The sequence below is a fragment of the Coloeus monedula genome (genome assembly GCF_965178545.1).
Source record: "Coloeus monedula genome assembly, chromosome: 13".
NCBI classification, from domain to species: domain Eukaryota; kingdom Metazoa; phylum Chordata; class Aves; order Passeriformes; family Corvidae; genus Coloeus; species Coloeus monedula.
Window position 1 is genome coordinate 12,501,918 of NC_138793.1, and position 21,609 is coordinate 12,523,526.

The 21,609-nt window shown below is 41.5% G+C and overlaps 1 protein-coding gene across 2 annotated transcripts in view; it reads right to left on the reverse strand.

The window, feature by feature from the left end:
• CBFB (core-binding factor subunit beta) overlaps positions 1-13,234 on the reverse strand; it is a 39,495-nt gene extending 26,261 nt beyond the window's left edge. For both annotated transcript variants that reach the window (XM_082289899.1, XM_082289900.1), the window contains exons 1-3: positions 13,132-13,234; positions 12,816-12,902; positions 8,263-8,379 (exon numbers count right to left, since the gene is read on the reverse strand). In XM_082289899.1, coding sequence (XP_082146025.1) covers positions 8,263-8,379; positions 12,816-12,902; positions 13,132-13,209 — 282 coding nt within the window. In that variant the 5' untranslated portion in view covers positions 13,210-13,234. The remainder of the gene's footprint in view (positions 1-8,262; positions 8,380-12,815; positions 12,903-13,131) is intronic.
• Between the last annotated feature and the right edge of the window lie 8,375 nt (positions 13,235-21,609).

A 21,609-nucleotide genomic window follows, 5' to 3' on the forward strand; every position in this document is an offset into this window, starting at 1 on the left:
TTAAAATCTGTGGAGCATTTTATTCCTGGATTAAGATCACTGGTCAGTACTTATGCTTAGAAGCTCACATAGAAAAATACTAAAATGCTACTGCACAGAAATTATACTCATCATCTAATAACCAAGTCTCCAGATACAGTTCATCATTCCAAAATACTGCAATTTCTCGACTAAGCAGAAAACACGAACCAGACTTGACCAAAACCACCAAAAAAACCCCAATACAAAGCAAAAAGTACACAGCTTCTAGTTTTCACATTGTCACTACAGAAGGGACTAATGCCTCCCAAAGGGAAATGCATCTCATGCTCAGGCTCTATCCCTCTGCCTTCAAAAGACAAAACCAACCACAGAGCTGGAACTGAAAATCAACAAAAATGCAAGGGGCATAACAAGAAAAATCTGAAAGGCAAATATATGCTGGGGTTTTCTCCTGTGAAACTTTACAGGGTCTTTTATCAGCCTATCTTTACTGCTAGATTCTACATGAGTAAGATGGCTGGATTTTGAATCTACTCTCCCTTTTAATGGAGAAGGCATGCATTTTAAAAGGACCCAGTTGCAACAATTAAAAAGAATAGCTTTTGCAGTAAAATATTGCCAGGAGATCACTGCTTGTTTTGTGGCTCCAAGTACACATGCATGCTTCTGCTCACAAGCCCAGTAACTAACAGACACACACAGTTTTCTGCCACATTGACAGAATATTTTCCAGGCAGAAACTTCAAAACTGGTTGTGAAATTTGGTTTTTTTCAAGCTTTTAGAAAATCACACAGCAAAAAGGAGTTACAACCAGCAACTGCCACAGAGGATTAGAAAGAGAGGTTTATCTCAAACATCACTTGCACACCATGCTACCTGGGTGCAAATAAACAGCCTACTAATCTTCTACTTTTGGACTGAAACTTTGAAACATATAATGCAAATATACTCAACTATACAAAATAGAAGTTACCTGATTTTGACAATATGGGGAAGCAACTAATAAAAACATCCAGGAATTGACCCAAGCAAGAGAGGAGCAAGAAAAGCTGCTGCTTCTACCCTTTGGCTTTCATTGCCTTCTTGAGCACTCCAAGAGCCTCACCCTTCCCCTTACACAGGATTCAAGTCTGGAAAAACTGTTCAAACATTTACTCAAGAAGTAGTGCTGCATCAAGGCTTAAAATAATGCTAGTAATTTTTTGTCTTTTGTATACTATAACAACTATTCAGCTTTCATCATTCAATAAAATTTCATAGTGTCATAATTATTCTGTAGAAAACGATCAGCTTCTGCAGAAAACACCCTTAGCAATGACTGGAAATCTTCTTTAACAGAGTAACATCAAACTTGCAATTTTGCAAGCTAATGAGCTCATTTCAGTACTTGTGCTTTGGACAATAAAGCTTGAAGAACCATTTCAGTAACTTTCAGAAAAATGACAGTTTCTTGAAGCAAATGTTTCATCATCTTATTGAACTTTTCTGATTTTTAATACGAATTATTAAGCGATTTTCACAAAGAAGCAGACATTCTCAACAATGATGCTCTTACTTTTCTCATTCATTTATAAGAAGAGGAGAGAAGCATAATATTAGCAACTTTGCTTAGTAAGTGGAGACTGATATGCAAACAAGAGGATTCAACAACCCAAATGCCTGGACTTCTTCCAGCATCTATGCTGCAGAGATCTCAAGTACTGCTTTCATCCACACAGCACTCATCTGTTCTTATATATAGCTGCTTCTCAAATGCAAAATTTAGCTCACTAACTCCAATTTTGTTCCTCTTCTGGGAAACTTTAGGATGATGACATGGGTATATTTGAAATCTTGTCTATACAACTCTAACGAGTGCATTTAAGCCACTGGAAAGAGTTCAAGGCAGTATGACTGAATAACTGCTTTTAGAATACATAATAAAAGCTAAGCAGAAGCAGGTTTACTGACAGCAGACCTTAAGTACTTCCACAGCTGTGGTGCAATACTGCTCCCAAGCATTGTTTCAAAATGGTATCGTCACTGCCTGCACTGTAATGCTCAGACAAGGCTGTGGGCAGTCACAGAAATATTTGGAGGATGGGGGGGTGAAAGGATTCCAGGGGAAAGGCTGTGGATACTCATCACATGAGAGGTGCCTGGGGTGACTCACGCTGCAGTGGCGGAGGGCACCCGATGATAAATCACTCTGCAGGAACAACTGTCCAAACCCAGCCAGTGGCTGCCTGCCAGGACAACGTGTCCAGTCTATGTCCTCTAAAGATTTCTCTTCCCAAAATCCGAGTTCCTAACTGTTTATGGTGTATAAACTGTATACACATAGAGGCATCTCCTAATTGTCAGGTAAAGCGAATAAGCACAGGTACACGATGACTGTGGCTTCAGATGGAATTTGGATTAAAAAGCTCTCCTCTATGCAACACCAGAGCATAATGAAGAACACTTCCAAGTATCTAGGCAAAAAAAAAGGGAAAAGGTTTCATTCTCCTCTAAAGCAAAAATGGATTTAGGAGCATGAAAAAGGATGTTGCTGGGAAGAAAAAAAAATAATAGAAAGAAAAAGAAACTGAGAAGTCTCTGCCAGTGAAAGGTCTCTTAAGCACAAACACAATAACAAATTCTGTAATCACAAGCATCTATAGAAAACTAGTATTTTACTCAAACCATACAGATGATCCTGGATGAAAACTGATCAAGGGGGATCATCAAGAAAAGTGGATTCTTCTCATCCACCAAGCCTTTACAGGACTCCCACCAAGCAACTCCAAGAAAAAAAAATATATATCAAGCTGTTTAGCCAGGCTAGGTACAAACCGGATACACCGCCAAACCCATTTGTCTGCTGTGAGAATAACCACACACTGACCTCCTTGTTTAAAGCTCACAGAAGAGCCTGAGAAAGATCAAAAGGAACAACAGTGATGTGGGTTTCATCAGGACAACACCACTTCCCTTGGCTGAAGCAGGCAAAAGTACCTCGAACGCCCAGAGCACACAGACAGTCCAGCAGCTGATGTCCCTTCACTGACCACCTGCTGCTTCTCACAGAAGAATCTCTCCCAGCTACCACAAGGTTTTGGGGTTTGGGGTCATCATGCAGGCATGAGCAAGAGGATAACAATTGTTTAAGGTTGCTCAGGAAAAGCACCAGCTCTGAGGACAGGCACGAGTCAGATCTTCCCTGCTCTGCATTCCTGAAGCAAGCTGAAACTAAGCCAGAGGAGGAATTGCGTATCATTCTGCTAGCACAAAGGCAGAGAACAACAGGCAAACATGACAAAAATCTGACCCCAAAATAATGTTTTCCTAACCCACCAGTACATAAAGGGACTGGTCAAGGACTTTACAGAGCCATGCAACGAACCTCTCCTCGATCTTGGATCTCGAAACAAGACTCTGAAGAAGGCATTTATGAGTAGCACAGATCACTGGAAACAAAATATCCTCGCATATAAAAGAGGATGAACAAAGAATTCCAAGATACTCCTTAGAGGTTAAAGTTGACAGCTTTTTAACTAAGATCCATCTTACGTGTCCATATGCTTCCACCACACACAGACAGCTCTGTGAACTTTTGTTAGGTGGTGCCCAGCTCTTCAGGGTTGCAGCACCGTCTCATGAAATGCTTTAAACGGAGACCTTCACAATAATTTGAAGAAGCATTATATTACTACAGACAAACAGAATGATGAAATCTCAATAATTGGGAAGACCACAAGCATCTTAGGGCTGTTATAGTTCACCCTATGTGGTGGCACACCACAGTATGATCTTTAATTAATATATTGTGGCTCTAGCATGCTTTTTGCCTTTTTTTCCCCCCTAAATCCCTAACATCATGCATCCTTTCTCACTGATCTGGTAAAAAATCAAATCCTTTTGTCCAGTGACTCAATGGATTTCAGGGAACACATACAAGTAACTGCTAACTGTGAGAATATTTTCAACTATGACAATGCAAAAACCCCAAATACTACTAGACTGAAAATACAGGAACTTAAGGAGTATGGTTATTACTACTGCAGAGTAAAATAAGGCTGAAACTGTAAATTGGTTTCCCAGGCACCATTACCTTTTATCAAAAAGTAAGTATACCTAAAGAAAGGAAAATGAAAGCTGCTACTTCAACCTTGTCTGGAAGACAAAGTAATGTTACATCTAATTTCTTCAGGAAATGTTGGCGACCAAAGAAATTAAAGTAAAACTGCTGATTCAATACAGATTAGCACAGAAATTAAGGTATTTCTCATAAATTAAGCCTTCCCCTTCCAAGCAAATTCTACTAGGTACATTGTGATCCTGTGTTTGACTGGAAATTGCATTTGCTCAGAAAATGGAGCAGCCAATACACCATCCCAATAATCTATGAAATTTAATGGCTAAAGTCAGAAAACAGAAAGTTAATTTGCAGCAAAGTCTTATCTATCAAACAAAAAAAATCAAAACAGGACACAAGTGGAAAGCAGGTTCTATTGGCTGCCATTTGAATAGGTGCTGTATTTTAATAAAAACTATTTCTCATTACAGTTCTGTTTCTGCTGCAACACCTGCAGCACAACAGAGATTTGCCTTTTTTTTTAATACTCATCCAAGCAGTTAACACCAACTTAGAGCAAAATAAAATCTGGTTATGACAAAAAACTGTGCAAGTAGAAACTCAGCATCTTTAGGAAGAAAACTGACAATCGTTAGTTATGGCTAGAACAAAGTTAATGGTTAATGAGTAGAAATCCTAGCTACATCACATGTGGCACAGCAGGCACTCTGAATCAATTTAAATCATGCCTGATGTGTTTTCCTCCAAAGCTGCAGAGTTCATAGGGTATTAGAGTGAAATAAGCCTGTGTGGAAGACTCTGGTTTATGAGCAGCTGCCACCAAAGAGCAGACAGGAAATAAAGCTGCATTAGAATGAGATGGAGAATAGTATTATAAAGGGGAGGGGAAGTAAAACAACTTCACAGACTTCATCAGTGACTGGTATTTAAACAGTAAAAAATAATATCTCAGAACTAATGTTCTTTCAAGTAAGAAAGAACGGAGCTATAGAAACATCTTGAATAACAAATGAAAACTGGGGACATTATCTTACTCTAAGAAGTATACAAAATGAATCATGCAAAGAAAGTTGACCACATAGTTCTTAACAAAACAAAGGGACTTTGAAAAAGATTAGATTTTAAGGAGCACTGAAGTCCATACACAGCTCAGCCTTAAGTTCGTATGTCATCAGCACAAAACTGAAATAAAAATTAAAGAACTTCATTAACCACAATAAAACTAGCCTAAGTCATTCATGATACCAGAAAACCAAGGTGAAAATAAAGCTGTCCATTTAATTGCCAAGTTTAATTATCCAATATTTCAGACAATATATTAACCTACTACACTCCCTACCTTTCGATTTCTTAACATCTATTCATTTATTCTTTCCCAAAAAACCAATTAAAAAAACCCTGGACATTAGCTGACAACAGAGGATCAGAAAGCCCCAGTATGGTTCAGCTCCCCAGAAACAGGACATGCGCTGCACCTGACACACCCCACACACACCCACAATCACAATGAAATACAATGTTCTATCATTTTTATGATCTAGGGACCTATTTTTAGTGCTGCTTTTTCTTTTGCTATGACAAACCTGAAAAATTGCTCAAATACACAATTAAATTTGCTGCAGGTCAAAGACAGCACAGAATGTTAAAGCTATCTAAAAAAAAAAAAGTTAAACTTGAGTTTAAAATGAGTAGACACATTAAGTGTACACTGAGCCATCCAATTCTTGGATTAATGAAGACAGGGTATCCACCAGAGGCCTACCCACCCATTGTGAATATCAGATGCATCAAATTAAAAGGCAAATTAAGCATATTAAAAAAACCCCCTCAGTTAAGAAATACCAGATTGAAAAACCTCAAGCCTATGAAGTATGTATTTTCAGAATCCCAACTTTCACAAGAGTGTTGCTCTTTCTGAAATTCAATCATTTAAGCAGCAATTCTAGCAGATGCTGCATTGGTAGCTTTGTCAATCTGTGTACAAAACCGCTTTAGCACAATAGTGACATACTTCAAACCTGGATAAACTATTTTGGGCCATCATTTGTTTAGCCAAACACCAAAGCAGAATTCCAGAATAAAAAGTTCTAATGTTGGTAAGTTTATCTACATTCTAGATCTCAAACTAATGCCTAAGATAATTATTAACTGACAGCTTCCCCCATAGCCTTTTTTTATTCATATAATTAAAAACATGCCTTGCTGGCATAAATCCAGTGATGAACAAACACACATTATGCACTGCTTCAAGAATCAAAGCTCATAAAACAATGATGCACAGAGCTACAAAAGTCACATGGCTTTAAGAGACTGCTGAAGCCTATGAAAGAAATTCTTAATTTAACTAAATGACAAAAATCTAGAGAGAACAAAATCTCAGACAATTCATATGAAACTCTTAACTGTTTCCGTTGATAAGGTAAAACACTCTCCCACTCTGCTCACTCCTCTGCTCCAATCATGGGAGTGGCTTACTTTCAGAGAAGTTTAATTCTGCACAGAGCAAGCCTGCATTCATGTGTGATTTACACTAGTAAGGGCTGATTACAACAGTGAATTTGTGATTTGTCCATACCAGAACATAACATTACTCCCATTTATCAGTTTGTCCACCTCTAGCCTCATTCAGAGGAATTTTTCTAAACATTTCAGTGAAGCAGTCTAGAATTTACTGTAAACACACATAAAAGAAGGAGTGGCATTCATTAATGAGGCTCATGTTCTATTTTAATACACAGCATACCTACCATGCTCTTACATGATTAAGACAACATAAGAAAATGGATGAAGTAGTTCAGTACTTTAAGAATTCATTCAGAGAAAACAAAGTTAAAAAAAAAAATCATAGGAGTAAATAAAATTAGTTTTGAACTGGCAAGAAGAGAGACTTCAGTCTTCTTACACATTACAAGAAAAATTCCTCATTCAATTGTGAGCCAGAATCAATATTTTTCAGTAAGAGCCAGATTCAATTCAGTTTCCTTAGCAAAGCAGTCAGTACCCAGACAGCCAACTTCACTTCTCCCCCAATTTGTCAAACTTCTGCAAGCCTCACAGGACTAAATGGAAAACAATTTTTTCCAAAAAAACTCATTAACTTGAATTCCACATACCATAACTGCCCTCAGGAATTTATTTTCTTCCAATCAAGTTTTCCCACTATAGGAAATATTTATCTTCCACCTAGCAGCATTTAAAAGACCCAATATGCCATTAAACCTGAATATGCTTCAAGTATTTCCTTCAGCTTGGTAGGTTTGGTAACATTAGCTGTTTCTTGTTACAAGGGTAGGTTAAAAAATTTAGGCAAAAGGAAGGATTTTGTAGCCCATTAAAAGTTTTTAAAAATAAAAAATATCACACAAAAATTAGCCCAAAAGAGAAAAACTATGAGGGCTTAAGTGTTGGTCTAAACCCACTGAATTCTGCAGAAAGTCTCCTATTGAATTCAGTGATCTTTGGACCAGTCCCAAAGCACCTACAGTAGCATAGATAGGAGACAGCATCTATATTTTAAAGGTATGTTTTTCCTGTGAAACAAAACCAGCTGTAGGTGATTTCAGTAACTTTATTTTGATGAGATTAAGCAAGGTTTCTGACTTTGAATCTAATACAGCTTCACAGTAACCATCACTGTCATTAGGGAATTCGAGCTTTCAATATCAGTCTATGGGACAACCACCTCAGAAAAAAGAGATTCAGAAATCAATTCTGAAAGTGATGCTGCTTCTGTATTATAGCTGATGGTGAAACTGAGAAAAAGCGTCATTCCACTTAGAGCTCAATGACTGCTTGCTGTACCAACTGGCAGCCAAAGACACAATGAAATAACCTGTTGAAAGTGCAAATTTTCATTAGCCTACCACAATTCATAGGCCAAAGTCTAATTTCTGAACCCCTTTAGAAGTACCTACACAACACCAAATTTAGACTGCTCCCCAAAACTTATTTTGCATGACAGCAGAAATAGTTATGTTTTTCAAAATAATACAAAGCCACCACTACTGCCCACATTTCCCAATTCTTCCATTTGCCTAAACATTAGCATGCTTTAAAACAAAGCAATATTTTACCTTACCAGCTTTCACTTGTACTCACGTCACTACCTACCTGCATGGAGATGTGAAATATTAGAAATCTCACATCATACATGTAATCCAGACTAGTAAGATCATAAGCACAACATAAAAATTTCTTTCAGTTTCAACAATTTCCTCCTTACCTTGCCTCCTTCTCTTTCAAAGTCGACATATTCCCGGGTCGGTGTCTGTCGCTGCTCCCCCTGCCAGCTGGCCGGAAAAAACTGGAGAGACAGATTGGTTCCTGTGGCCACAAAAGCCTTTTAGAAAAATCAATACAAACAGGATCAGGGAGCAAGACATTACATAAATTATGCAGGCAGTCATTTATTTTTACATCAGTTTATGTCTTAAGCCAGGCAGCATAGAGAATACTTAAAGTCAAAAACATGCACTCATCATTTTTCTTAAGTATTAAGTTACAAACATCTGATTCCATTTTGACAACATTTGCCATTGGCTGCTTCAGATATAAAATACAACATGGAATCAATACCTCTTTCAAATCAGTTTTGCTGACATTAGAATCTGTCCTTTCAGTTCTGTCTGGATACCCTGCACCAACTTAGTACCTGCAACATTAAAAACTGCCCATGCTTTTTAAAGAGGCTGCATATCTCTACAAGAAGCACTGCTGAAGGAAAATTAACTCCTTAGACCCGTTACTAAGGACAACTTTTTTCAAAAGAAAAGGACTTGTTTCCTTTAACAATCTACTTACAGCCAGATAGACACTTAACTGAAACGTAAACATTCCTATTTTATCATCTGCTGGCATGCAGCATCAATACAGAGTTCAATCAAGCTTCACAGGACAAAGTCCTCACGCCACATTAAGACACCAGTGATACCCAGATCAGCAGATGCTGTGTCAGTGAGAAAAGGCAAGTGCAGGAATTCTTCTCAGCTGCAGCCCTTTGTAAAACTATTAAAGGTACTGGTTTAAACCTATTAAAAAAAGCACGCACTGCTTTCAAGCAAACAATTTCCTACAATTTCAAATGAAAATGGGATTCAGTTTTCTTTATAAAAACTCTCTGTTTGCATATCTTAACTCCAAGCCACGATGAGCAATTCCTAGCCATGAAATAAAAAATAATATTTTTGCAAGCAGAAGTCAGATTCACAGTATTTATACTCTTCTCTGGTACAGGTGAGCATGTTGTCCTGTAAGCATGAGAATATTCATACAGACTCACAGCATATCACTCTTCTCAAAATCCCAGAGTTAAACAAAATTTGTTACAATCAAATGACTGTATTTATTACCATGATCACTTAGATTTAAATGGTCATTAATCCAGAATATAGCTTTTCTTAAAAGCTATACAACTATTACAGTTTAACAGTTGGAATTTCCTGACAAGCAGATTTCTTTAAAGCAACCCAGAATTCAGCCACTTTATGGTAGAACTGTACTGCTACCTGTGACACAATAGCTACATGTTATTTAAGATAGCTCTAGTCATGGACTGCAACGCTGTCACAGGATGAATACCCCCCATTTTGAAAGTAGATGTGCTTTGTCTTGACTCTTCCCCCTCCACCAAGGGAGGCCAATGCTCTGCGAACAGGCTTGTTTCCAGGCTATCCTTAAAAACAGATTTTAAAATTTTTGCTGTTGTTGTTTTTGTTTGCATGTTTTATCTCCTGTAAGCACATTCTCAATGTCATTAAAATTAACAAATCAGTCCTAGTAATGCCAGAAGAATCCTGTACTGGTGCATTAATATTTGTTTGCCTTACAAGACAGAAAGACAAACATTTCAATTGCTGTAAAAGAAGTTGCATCAGGAATACACTTGCACAAATAGAAGGCATCAAATCTGTCAGAGCTGCAGACCATCACTATCAGCCTGACTACCTTATATTATCCCTTTGCTTTTCTAAGGGATGCTATTTACATATCAACAAAAAAATTACACCTATCTCCAAATATTTGTGACTCTGAGTCTTCACCACTTAGTCTGTTCAATAACTGTTTTCCTACCTCCAAGCATCTTTAGTAAATATGCGTTTCATACTCCTTAATTTATACATTTAAAATATCCAGGAGTGAGATCTTTGAGAGTAAACCAGGTGACCACTGAAGCCCTATGGACCAGTCCAGTTCTGGTACTGGGTCAAAAGGACTGTACTTGCTTTGTGGGAAACCCAGCAAGACAGCGAAGTGTCCATGCTTCCCTGTTTCCACCCCCAGTGTGTGCTAGAAGGCCGTGAAAAACAGGGGGAAAATATCAGAGAAAAGAAGAAGATTAAAGTACACATATTCCACACCCTCATCGAGTCAGGCAGGCACCACTTAAACCATAAGCTATTTAAAAAGCTATGTAGATATTTGTTCTCTGGATTTTGAAGTCTATTCCCTCCCTTTGAACAGACAAAACCATCCAGGTTAAAGTACCCATATGCTTCTCAAATCAAGTCATAGGTCAATATGAAAAACTTGAGAACAGTCCTGCTAATAACCACACAAGACTACATGAAAGCCATCAATTTTCGTCAATTAACAAACAAATTAAATTTTTAAAAATAATTTAAAAAGAAATCACACCACTGGTATGGTTTTAAACTTGAAAGTAAGAAAACTCTAGTTTTGTCTGCAGAGCCTTTTAAAGCCCAGTCTGAAAAGCTATCAGACATTTATGTCTTGAATTTTATGAAAAGCTTATCAGGTAGTACAAGGGCAACCTGACCCACACACAGACAACATAAACACAAGTACCTTCCAAAGCCATCCAAACATGTAAGGTTATTTAAGTTATCAAAGCATTACCAGTAAACGTGAAATCTTATTTAATACACTTCCCAGTTACTTCTCAGTAATATTGGCAATTATTTCCTTTATTCAATCAAGAGCTGTTTGACATACGTAACCAACAACCTACTGCTGGTTCTACATTAAACCCCTGAGCTGTTCTCTGGGGGTTTTTGTCTGCTTCAAAATATGTAAGGTCATTTGCAAAGGCTCCCTTTGGAGATAAAAGAATAAATCCTTGATGTCTGGAAAAACATTCAAGACTAAAAAAAAGTAAAATTACTAGCTCTTTTTAACATCAGTCATTACACACACTACATTTCTAAATAAACCTGACTACTCATGCCCTGTTCACAAAACAAAACCAGATGTTTCAGATGAAGAAATATAGAGCCTGTTTTATAATTAAGTAGAGTGAAAATATGTAGAACAGTCATCACTGGTTGCTTCCAAGGGATGAAGTTCTGGCAAAAAAAAAAGCAGCAGCAGGCTCAGAAATACAAAGGTGAAACTACAGCAATTTCCCATTTACATAAATGACTGCATAGGCTACATTAGAAAGCTAGTTCATAAGCTACATGGCGCTTTTTTTCTTTTTTCGGGAGGGATTCAGGTATATTTTGCACTTTCACCTGTGCAGGAACTTCCAATGCTGGCAAACTATGTCTTCCTTACCTACCCATTGTTTCCCTGGTGATTTCTTAAAGGAAGCAAACATGCACAATGAAAAATGAATGTAAAATAAATAGTAAAATTAAGAACCTGTCTACAGGGGGCCTCTCATAAATAATATTACAGGTTCTAAGACAAGAGATAACAAGCAGGGATAAGATTCAGCTAAAATAAAGTTATTCAGTAAAAGGTAACCATGTTCTTGAGTGAGTATCCTTTTACTGACAAATGCAAATGAACAAGATCAGTTACAGTAACTGGTATTCAACTATTTTTGGATAGTGCATAAGAGTAATTTCATTGTGCATAAGAATAATTTCATTGTGACCTGACTAGCAGTATGTACACCACGTGAAATTAAAGAATGCTCATAAACCAAACTTGGTGGAAGTGGGATTTATTTTCTATTTTACCTTCTCTTTCACTATATACTGTTAAAGAAAAAGAGGTTACTTCTGCTTTTTAATAGTACAGCGTTACAAACTTAACAATGCTATGAGATACTGATCCTATAGAAGCAACCTGGAGCAGAAATCAAACCAGGAAATAACGAGTCAGTTCTTGACTACTCCGAGCCATACTTCATCTCACTTCTTATTTCAGAGGGCAACAGTAGTCTGTAACTAACCTTAATGAATGAGAAAAACGGAGCTGAAGTTGCAAGTTTCAAAGCCTTATTTTAAAAGCATTTGATTTAGTTCACAAATACATCAAACAGCTCACTCAGGACTTTAAGCTAGCGCCTTCTGAACAATGCTACTCATTTCTCAAAGCTACTGTTTCCGGAAAGAAAAAAAAAAAAGAAAAGAAAAAAAGCTGAATATTGAAATAAGAAGCTTGTAGCTGTAGCACGTGCCCAGGGAAGGAGTGCAGCCCGTTCACACTGCTGGGGGGACTTTCCTTCCTTCCCTGTCACCCCGGCGCTCCAGACAACCACTCTCCCCGCTCAGGAGCGAACCGACACCTTTGAGCGAAAAAGCGCTGTTCCTAAGGCGGACAGAAATGTTGCCTGTTCACTAAACCCTCCTTTCCCTCGGCGTTTGAAAGGCAGCCGATGTCATTCAGCTCCGTAGGGAAAACTCTCCTTCACGGCACGGCCCCGACCGGCCCCACGCACCGTCCCGGCACGGCCGGCCCCAAGCCTTTGGGCTTGGGCACCGCGCAGCGTTCGCTGCCCCGACGGCGTCCCTCAAACTTTTATTTCACGAGCCAAGCGCGGCCGGGCCCGGTCCCAGCGGGCCCCGAGGGGAGCGCGGCGCCACTTACGATCTCGGAGCGGCCGTCGCGGCAGGCGTTCTGGAAGCGGGCCTGCCTCTCCTCGTGCGGCCGGTCCCTGAAGCCGGTGTATTTAATCTGCGGGGAACAGGGCGCACAATCAGGAGGGGCCAATCCCGGCGATAAGGGGGCAGCGGAGTGCACTGACTGCGCTTCCCTGCGCCGCCGGCTCGGCTCCCGCCGCGGCTGAGGGGAGGCGCGGGGCTGCCCCGGCTCCTCCGCGGCCCGCGGAAACTTTCCTTACGACGGGCGGAGGGAGGGAGGGAGAGAGAGAGAAGGGGGAGCCCCACCGCCACCGCCGCCTCACCTCACACTCGCGGCTCAGCTTCCTGAAGAACTCCTCGTTCTCGAACTTGCTCCGCTGGTCGGGGACAACCCGCGGCATGGTGGTGGGGCCGCCGCCGCCGGCTGCCCTCCTTCCTTCCCTCCCTCCCGCCCGCCCCGCGCTGTCCCAGCCCCAGCGCTCGCCTCGCCCTTTGTTAGCCCCCGCCGGCGGCGCCCCCCCTTCCCTCCTCCCGTCCCTCCTCCTCCCGCGGCGCAGGCAGAGCAGCCGCAGCCGCCGCCGGAGCTCGATGCTGCCGCTGCCGCCGCCGCCCGCTCCCGCCCCCAGCCCGCTCCCTCCCCTCCGACTTCCTCCCGGCTCGTAAACTCGGCCCGAACAGCCGCGCCATTCACAACTCCGCCGGCGCTGCCGCGCATGCGCCCCGCGAGGCGGGAAGCGGGCGAGGGGTGACTCAGAGCCCCCATCTGCGTCCCTCGGCCGGGCGGTGTTTCGCCCGCAGCGGGGCCGCTCCCGTTCGTTCCCCCGGTCACCGCGGCGCTTTCCGCCTCCCCGCTGCGAGGGGAGCAGCCCCAGCACTGCGGCGGGCGGGGAGCGGCCGCCCCCCGCGGCTCGGTGGCGATGGGGAGCGCTCCCCTCAGAGCGGGGACCCCGCACCTGCTCCGCCGGCCCGTTCGCGTGGGGAGCAGGCGGTGGCCGCGCCTTGTCCTCCCGCCTCGAGGCTGGCGGCGAGGATGGGGCAGATAGGAAGGAACAGCGCTGGCCTCACACCTCCTCGTCTGGCTACCTCCCCCAGGTCAGCGTGAAGGCTGGAGGAGCCCAAGGGTGGTCCCAGAGCCCCGCCGCTGACAGGAGCCAGCCCGCTGTCTGGCTGCCGCCCCGAACGCGGTGCATCCATCAGTCAGTCCCTCCACCTGCCCAGCAGCAGCGGCCCAGCCACACTGACCGAGGCGGGGGCCTGTTCCCGAGGGGAGCAGGAGCACCCCTCACCACCTCAGGATGTGGCTTGCTGTCTTTGAAGTCGTGGTGTCAGTCTAGAGCAAAACCAAAACCCAGCACTTCACTGCACCAGTGCTTGAAAAGTTCACTTTCATGCTAGAAACACAGTAGCCTGAACTCTTGATCCTTCATGAACAAGCATTTTGCAGGAGCTACTTCAATCAAAGAGCACTGCAGGACATACATCACCTGGCCCTAAATCCGTTTTTTCATACATACTTTGGTTATATCTCAATACCTCGTTACAGTCTACAACTTCATCATGAGGGAAGTGGAGGGGCAATATAATGGGACAAGGACCCAAGGAAATGGCCTGAAGTTGTGCCAGGGGAGGTTTAAGTTGGATGTCAACAAAAATTTCTTCACCCAGAGGGTGGTTGGGCATTGGACAGGCTCCCCCGGGAAGTGGTCACAGCAGTAAAGCTGACAGAGTTCAAGCAGCACTTGGACAATGTTCTCAGGCACGTGGTGTGACTCTCGGGGATGTCCTATGCAGGTGTGAGAGTTGGAGTCTATGTTCCTTGTGGGTCGCTTCCAATTCAGTATTCTGGGATTTTTTTTCCTACAACCACTCACCCAGGTTTTTAGCAGCTCTGGAGCATCATAAGGATGGAAGCATGAGCCAAAAACAGACAGGTATTAGAGTACCTGTTGCTAATATTGAAATATTAGAGCATATTAGATTTTTTTTATAAAGAAATGAGGTTTTCTAATCTCTCAGTATTGCAATCTTAACTTTACACATACTCATTCAAATTGAAGCCAGCAATGCTAAAGTTAGCCAGAATACTTGATTTGAATCAAGTATGAGCAAAATAATAAAAAAATGAGCAAAGTAACTGCAACCCTTAACTAATTGTATACAGACTTCATAGAAAAATCTTCAGGCTTTTTTTCTAAATGTAGAAAATATACTACGAGAAACTTAATATATTTCTGATCAAAAAGAAAACTGAAGATAACTGTTTAAGCTGTATCTTCTGATTTTTGGTATGTTACTGTAATGCAGACATATAGATGAATTCAGAAGTTAAAAGCATTAAAAGAACTGTTTTAAAAGGCTTTTTTCAACCTGAAAAGAAAATACACTAAGATTGAAAACATAAAATATTATGTATTGTCTTGATTCATTTAGATTAATATCCACCCTTAAGTGAAATCTTCGTGAATGTCAGCCACATATAAAAGGTCCCAAAATAAAACATTAAAAAAAAAAATCCATATCACTATTCATCTTACAGCAAGATCAATACCGGGAGCGTAGGCCTGCAGGAGAACTGCCAAGTTCATAAGGTAGAAATCTGCTCTCTTGACCTCCAATAATCTTTCACTACTTGCTGCTACCTCACCCAGTTCCACCTCCTCATCCCCGAAACTAATTGTGCCTCCTTCCAAACAACAGTTTGCAAAAAAAAAAATTACCAAGGTCGAAAGCGAGATGAGTGGTTGTAAACCCCTAAAATAAGAAACAGGAGATGTAATCACCTAGCGAGTTTGGTGTTTTGACCTTGGCATGTATTTTTCAAGACTTTGGAAACAACATTGACTTCGACTGCTTTCCCCCGTGCAGCTCTTTGTTTAGCATTTGTCATCCTGCACTTTCCATCTTTCCAAAGTTTTTCTCTTAAATAAAGTGAGTCAGTATTATCAGAAAGTCTGTAAGAGATCAGACACTGCCTGTGCTTTTTGCCTCAGTTAGTTGATGCAGAAACAGGATAGCTGGAAGGGATGAGATGGAGCATGTAGTAGTATAGGATCATATTATTCCTCTGAATTTATCCAGTTTCTCTACACTAAGCTAGCTGACACACACACACACAAAAGATCTTTTCTGCTGAAGAATACCTTCTTAGCAAAGGCAACCAATTATTTCATAGTCATATAAAGAAAACAATTATTTTAGACATGTTTTGTCATCAAGAAAAGCTATAAAATTGCACCAGCCCTTCCTTTCTCTACCTCTCTCAGCCCCCAGCATTTAACAAGACAATTAAGGTCCTAAAGACAGTGAAGTTCCTATTTTTTTGTTCCTAACTAGATGTAGGAGAGGCACACAAACTAATAATGTCTTTGCAGCACGAAAGGCTAGAGCATAATTTGTGCAGTTATTTACCCTGTTTGGCCAGAGTCACTGGCCACCAGCCAGACAGTCAACATAGATCAGAGGCTGCTTCGCAGGTGGTAGCTGGGGGACATGAGAGGGAAAACTGAGGTTATTGTGTGAGAGATGGGATACAATCTCATGGGAATTCTGCAGCTCACCAAATCTTTTTTGCTTTTAGCACAACACACCAAAACAAGCTAGAAGCTTTTTCCTTGTGCATAACCAAATGCAACTACTTCCCAAAGGCGTCTTGGTGATATCTCTGCAAACCGTTTCACCGTGGTTCAGGCTGCTTAGATATTAGTGGGCTTAGCTCGGTGTGTAAGTCTCTGGTCTGTTGATTCACAAGAACTTAGGCTGTTCATCAGTCCTCCGGGTGAGTCACCTTCAGAAAACAGAAGTGGTCAAGCTTGTAGGCATGCTGCTTTCTGAGTGAATTCTCAGAACACATCCCTTTCCAAAATAAGATCTAACATGTTTACAGTGCATTGATAATTGAGACAGAGCACCACTGAAGGATTTACAGATGGAATGTTTTTGAGAAAGGGAGCTTTCTTCAAGTTCCAAGTCCTGGTATGTACTGTTCTTTCTATAACCTTCCTTTACCACGTCTTTAAAACCTCTGGTTTCCCCTAGGTAGCAGCATTTGATGAACAACTGCATGGCACCGGTGTTACATTGTTCTCTAGACTTCGCACATGTGAGACACTAATAAGGCAGACTCCTGTGTATCCATTGATCTATGGCAGCTGCAGTATAATCAAACACCAGCTTTATGTATGTACAAGCTACTCTGTGATTATAGATCCATTAATAAACTGTTTGCAAGATGCAATTATGCACATTAGGTGTGAAATGCAATCCACTTACGCAAGGTCTGTGCTTATGGGTACTACAAAATTCGGGGGGAGGGGGAGAAATTGAGCAGATTGCCTTCTTTCCCCCAGAATAATTTTCATTTCCCTGCTACTACAACTGATCCTTCCAGCCCAAATATCTTCATGCGAGTTGCCCCACCAGTGGGGGGTATTGCTGATCAGTTCATGGACCCACAGTCACATGCAGAAACCATCCTGAAATGCTGTAGCTCACCCCCAAAGCAACCTTTCATGTCTAGCCTGCATACATCAGCATAAAGATCTATCTTATCTGAGGACTCCCAAAATAACCCAGATGAGGGATATGGGCAATGCAAAGGACCATGAGCTATCATTCCATTCATGTCTGTGGAAGCACTTCATGCAGAGATGCATGAGGGGACTCCAAAGGCAACAACGTGCAGCTTTCAGGACTTGGCCAAGTCCAAAGTTGATAGCTAAACATCTTACCTAGCACACAGAGATAAGAGCCATACCACAACAGTAAAACAAAACAATCCAATTTTGCATTATGAGTGGGAAGTTGCCTACCACTTAAAAAACACCGAGCATGGCAGGTATGAGGGAGGAAGCAGCACCTCATGTCTCTTCTCTCTAAACCAGGCTGCAAGACAGATGCATCCTTCATTCCAGATTCCAAAGCTGGAACTTTTTTCCTAAAAGAAGATGCCTAAATAACTCAAAGCATTTAGAGTACTCAGCCAGGAGATAGGAGACCCTTCCCTCACTGAAGCTGTTGAAGCCCAAGTTCCCAGCCTCCACAGTGAGCATCCCAGTCACAATTACTCTCACACTGAAGAGGCTGTATCCACACCTCTGCTTCAGCATGGGTTACTACCACAGTGCAACAAAATACCTAGTATCTTCATGGGCAGGCCTACATGAAAGGCCAGTAAATACAGCCATCCTTTCCTGGCTGTGTGATTTGGACACTCTGGGCTGTTTCTGGTTGTAAGCCCTGGCAGTTTAACAGTGTGCTTCACAAAGGAATAGCCTTTCTTTCAATAACATACATGTTATGTATGTATGCAGCTTCTCCTCCAAAAGCATGGCCTGTACAGCCTGGGACATCCACCTGAATACATCCTTCTGACACTTGAGTGCCAGCAACTAATCATAAAAAGGTCACGAATATGCAAATATGAAAGTACAGCATGGTATCAGGTTCAGGAGTCTGGTGTAGCAAAGGTGGCCTCTGATCAATGGGCTTGATACACAACATGTTAATGAATTGAAAATCTGTTTAAACTTTTTCCATTAACCAGGGGAATACAGATGGTTTTTTTCTAGTAAAAACAATATGAAATGAAACTTGAGAACATCAGAACAAATTATTCCTCCAAATGATGCAATGGAGCCGGAGCTACACAACTGTTAGACAACCAAAACAGGTTATCCCAGAAGGCTACTTGACTTTCATACTGGTTATTTGGGACAGTGATGATGATTGCAGTAAATATAAATTTCTATGATTCTGTGCTATTGAGACATGTTTTGGCAATGGAAGTATGCAGTTTTTACATTAAACCCACTTTTTTTCTCGTGTTACCAATCTCAGCACAAACTGTTAAAAGAAATATTACCTGAATTCAGAGTCTCCCTTGCCTGGCAAGCAGAAGCCAGGACTGGATGCCTCTTCCAGCCTTGCCTTTGGCCTTCTAAGTGATGATTTTGGGCATATGGCTTCACCTCTAATGCCTTAATTCACCCACCTATCAAGTCACTGGAGATCTCCAGAAGATCTTGAGATATCTATGCAAAGAGCCAGGCACTGTCATTATCCCAGATGTTGAGCAATAAGGAGAAGGTTTAACTGAGCACAAAATGTGACTCACACAAGCCTAAATACATAAAAGGAAGTGTTTAAAAACTGCCTTTGTGAAAATAGCTCTGAAGATGCTGTTATCAGTACACAAACAGTGCTAATGGCGCTCAATTGTATGTTGTTCAGACATAGCTTTTTCTGTGTTATCTACTGTGCTGCTATCAGCCACACTGTCTCCTTACATTGCATTTTATAATCCATTAAAAACTTAAAATCCTAGAATAGTTTGGGTCGAAAGGGACCTTTAAAGGCTATCTAGTCTAATCCCCCTCTAACATGCAGGGATATCTTCAACTAGATGGGGCTGCTCAGAGTCCTAGCAAGCCTGACTTTGAATGTTTCTGGGAATGAGGCATCCACCACCTGTCTGGGCAACTTGTGCCAGTGCCTCACCACCGTCACTGTAAAAAATGTCTTCCTTATATCTAATCTAAATCAACCTTCTCTTTGTTCAAAACCATTACCTCTTGTCCTATTGCAACAGGCCCTGGCAAAACATTTGTTCCCATCTTTCTTATAAGCCCCCTTTAAGTACTGAAAAGCTGCAATAACATTTCCCTGGAGACTTTTCTTCACACTCCTAATTCTCTCAGCTTGTCTTCATAGGAGAGATGCTGCAGCCTCTGATCATCTTCACCGTCTTCTCTGAACCGACCCCAACAGGTTGATGTCCTCCCTGTTCCAGGATCCCCTGAGCTGAATGTAGCACTCCAGATGGACTCTCAGCAAAACAGAGTAAAGGGACAGAGTCACCTCCCTTGAACATTTTCCAAAAGCATATGCATGATTTTGGGGGGTGGCATGCGATGGTATAGATGCCTTTCAAGAATTTTAAAACCATTAAGCACAATCACACATAAAAGGGCCAGACAAGATCTGCAGTCCTGGAGCTGTTCTGAAAGTGCCTGCAGATTTTCAGATCTCAAGGGCTTCCAGACATGAGAATGGACAGTGCAGACAGTTTCAGTTCCTCAGGCCAAGCACAAGCCAGCTGTAGTATTCAGGCAGATCAGAGTGGATGTGAACCTGCCCACCCAGGATATCTGAAGTTTCCTTCCAAATGAAAGAATCAGGGTGAAGTGGTCACAATCAGAGACCCTGTGTAAAAGATAGTCAAAATACAAGCTTCTCTAGTAGCCTCCACCACTTGAATCGATCTGATAAGCTAAATGCAACATCATCACTCTGGATTAATTATATTTTTTTCCGGTCTTCAGGGGGTCTTGGGTTTTGTTTTTGTTTTGGGTTTTTCCCCATCCTGTTAGCATACACAGCACTGTAAGATATTGGTTGACACAAGCTAAGTTGGTGGCTGATGTGAGAGGAGCTTGTATCCTGCCTCAGTGTCTGTTCCTGCCTGAGCAGCTCAGGGTATGTTAGGATTCAAAGCATGGAAGCAAAGCCCTTGTAGGGATAGCTGTTCTTGGGTTTAATTTGAGATCATGGGGAAGAAAGCTAAACAGTGACTCAAAGCTCTGTTCTTCTTTCACATGTGAATGTTTATTACTGAGCAAGCTGTCTTACAGTCTGTTATACTTTTGGTTATACTTAGTAAAACAGTTAGAGGTGATTCAGTCTTGGTACAGATAATGTCCAAGTGATTTTTCAGATTCTAAAGAGATTATCATTTTAAGCTTAGAGATGTAACTCTTTACTCTCAGAGATCCAGTGGTGGAAAGAAATTGCATTTGTGAAGTTTTTTTACCTTCTCTTTCTAAGAAGTTTGCCTGAAGATACTATAAGTTAGTCTCCTGCCATTTAGTCATCTTGGTCACTCATATTTATCCACATGCCCAACTTTAAATTTGCCTCATAAAAGGCAGCAAAATGTTGACTTTTAAACCATCAGATAATTCTAAGAATCTTGTACTTACTTCAAGAATTAATTTCATTCTCAAGGTGAACATTTCAGAACTGAGCTGAGTGCTGCTGTTTTGTTACAGAGTAACCACATCAAAACCTTACATTTCCATAAACTTAACACACTAGGCTGCCACGTCTCATGGTAACAAATGGATTGTTGGCTGGTTTATTGAGCTTTCAGAGAATTCACTGGTCCACTTAGGAGAACCAGAGACTGGAGACAAAGTCATGAAACATGTTATCTAATTAAACATTCAAGGCTGGAAAGAGCTGCCACCATTTACAGATGGATCACCAAGGGGTGAAATCTCTTGCTGAGGCTGATACTGGGAATTAACAATATTTAAATTTATGTCTCAAACAAAGTCCGCAAGGAAACATTCCTCTTTATCAGCGCATTCCATCACGGGCAGGTTTGGAGTGCTTTGGCATAGGGGGTGACGACCGCTGCTTTCATTACGGAGCTCGTAAAGTTCAAAAAAATACCTGGCTGATGCTTTGGGGTGCTACCGAATTGTGCCAGCCTCATGTCAGCTCCAAGAAAGCAAAGCAAAGCCCAGTTCTTGGGTGTGTGCTGCTGAAGGAGCTGCCTTTTCACCTTCTTTTCATACAGAGCTGTTACTGTTTTTGTTCGCATTGATCTTATCCTTGGAGAATTTGGAATGGATTTCAAAAAGGCAGGGTGTTGATAGTAATTTTGTTTTCATGCTTCTCCTCTGTTGCTAGAGCTATTTGTTTTTACTGACTGGGAATTAGGACGGCCCCAGTCCTCCACCTTGATCCAAACCGGGCGTGCCCTGGGTCAGAACAAATCCTCATAGACTTTGCCTTGACTT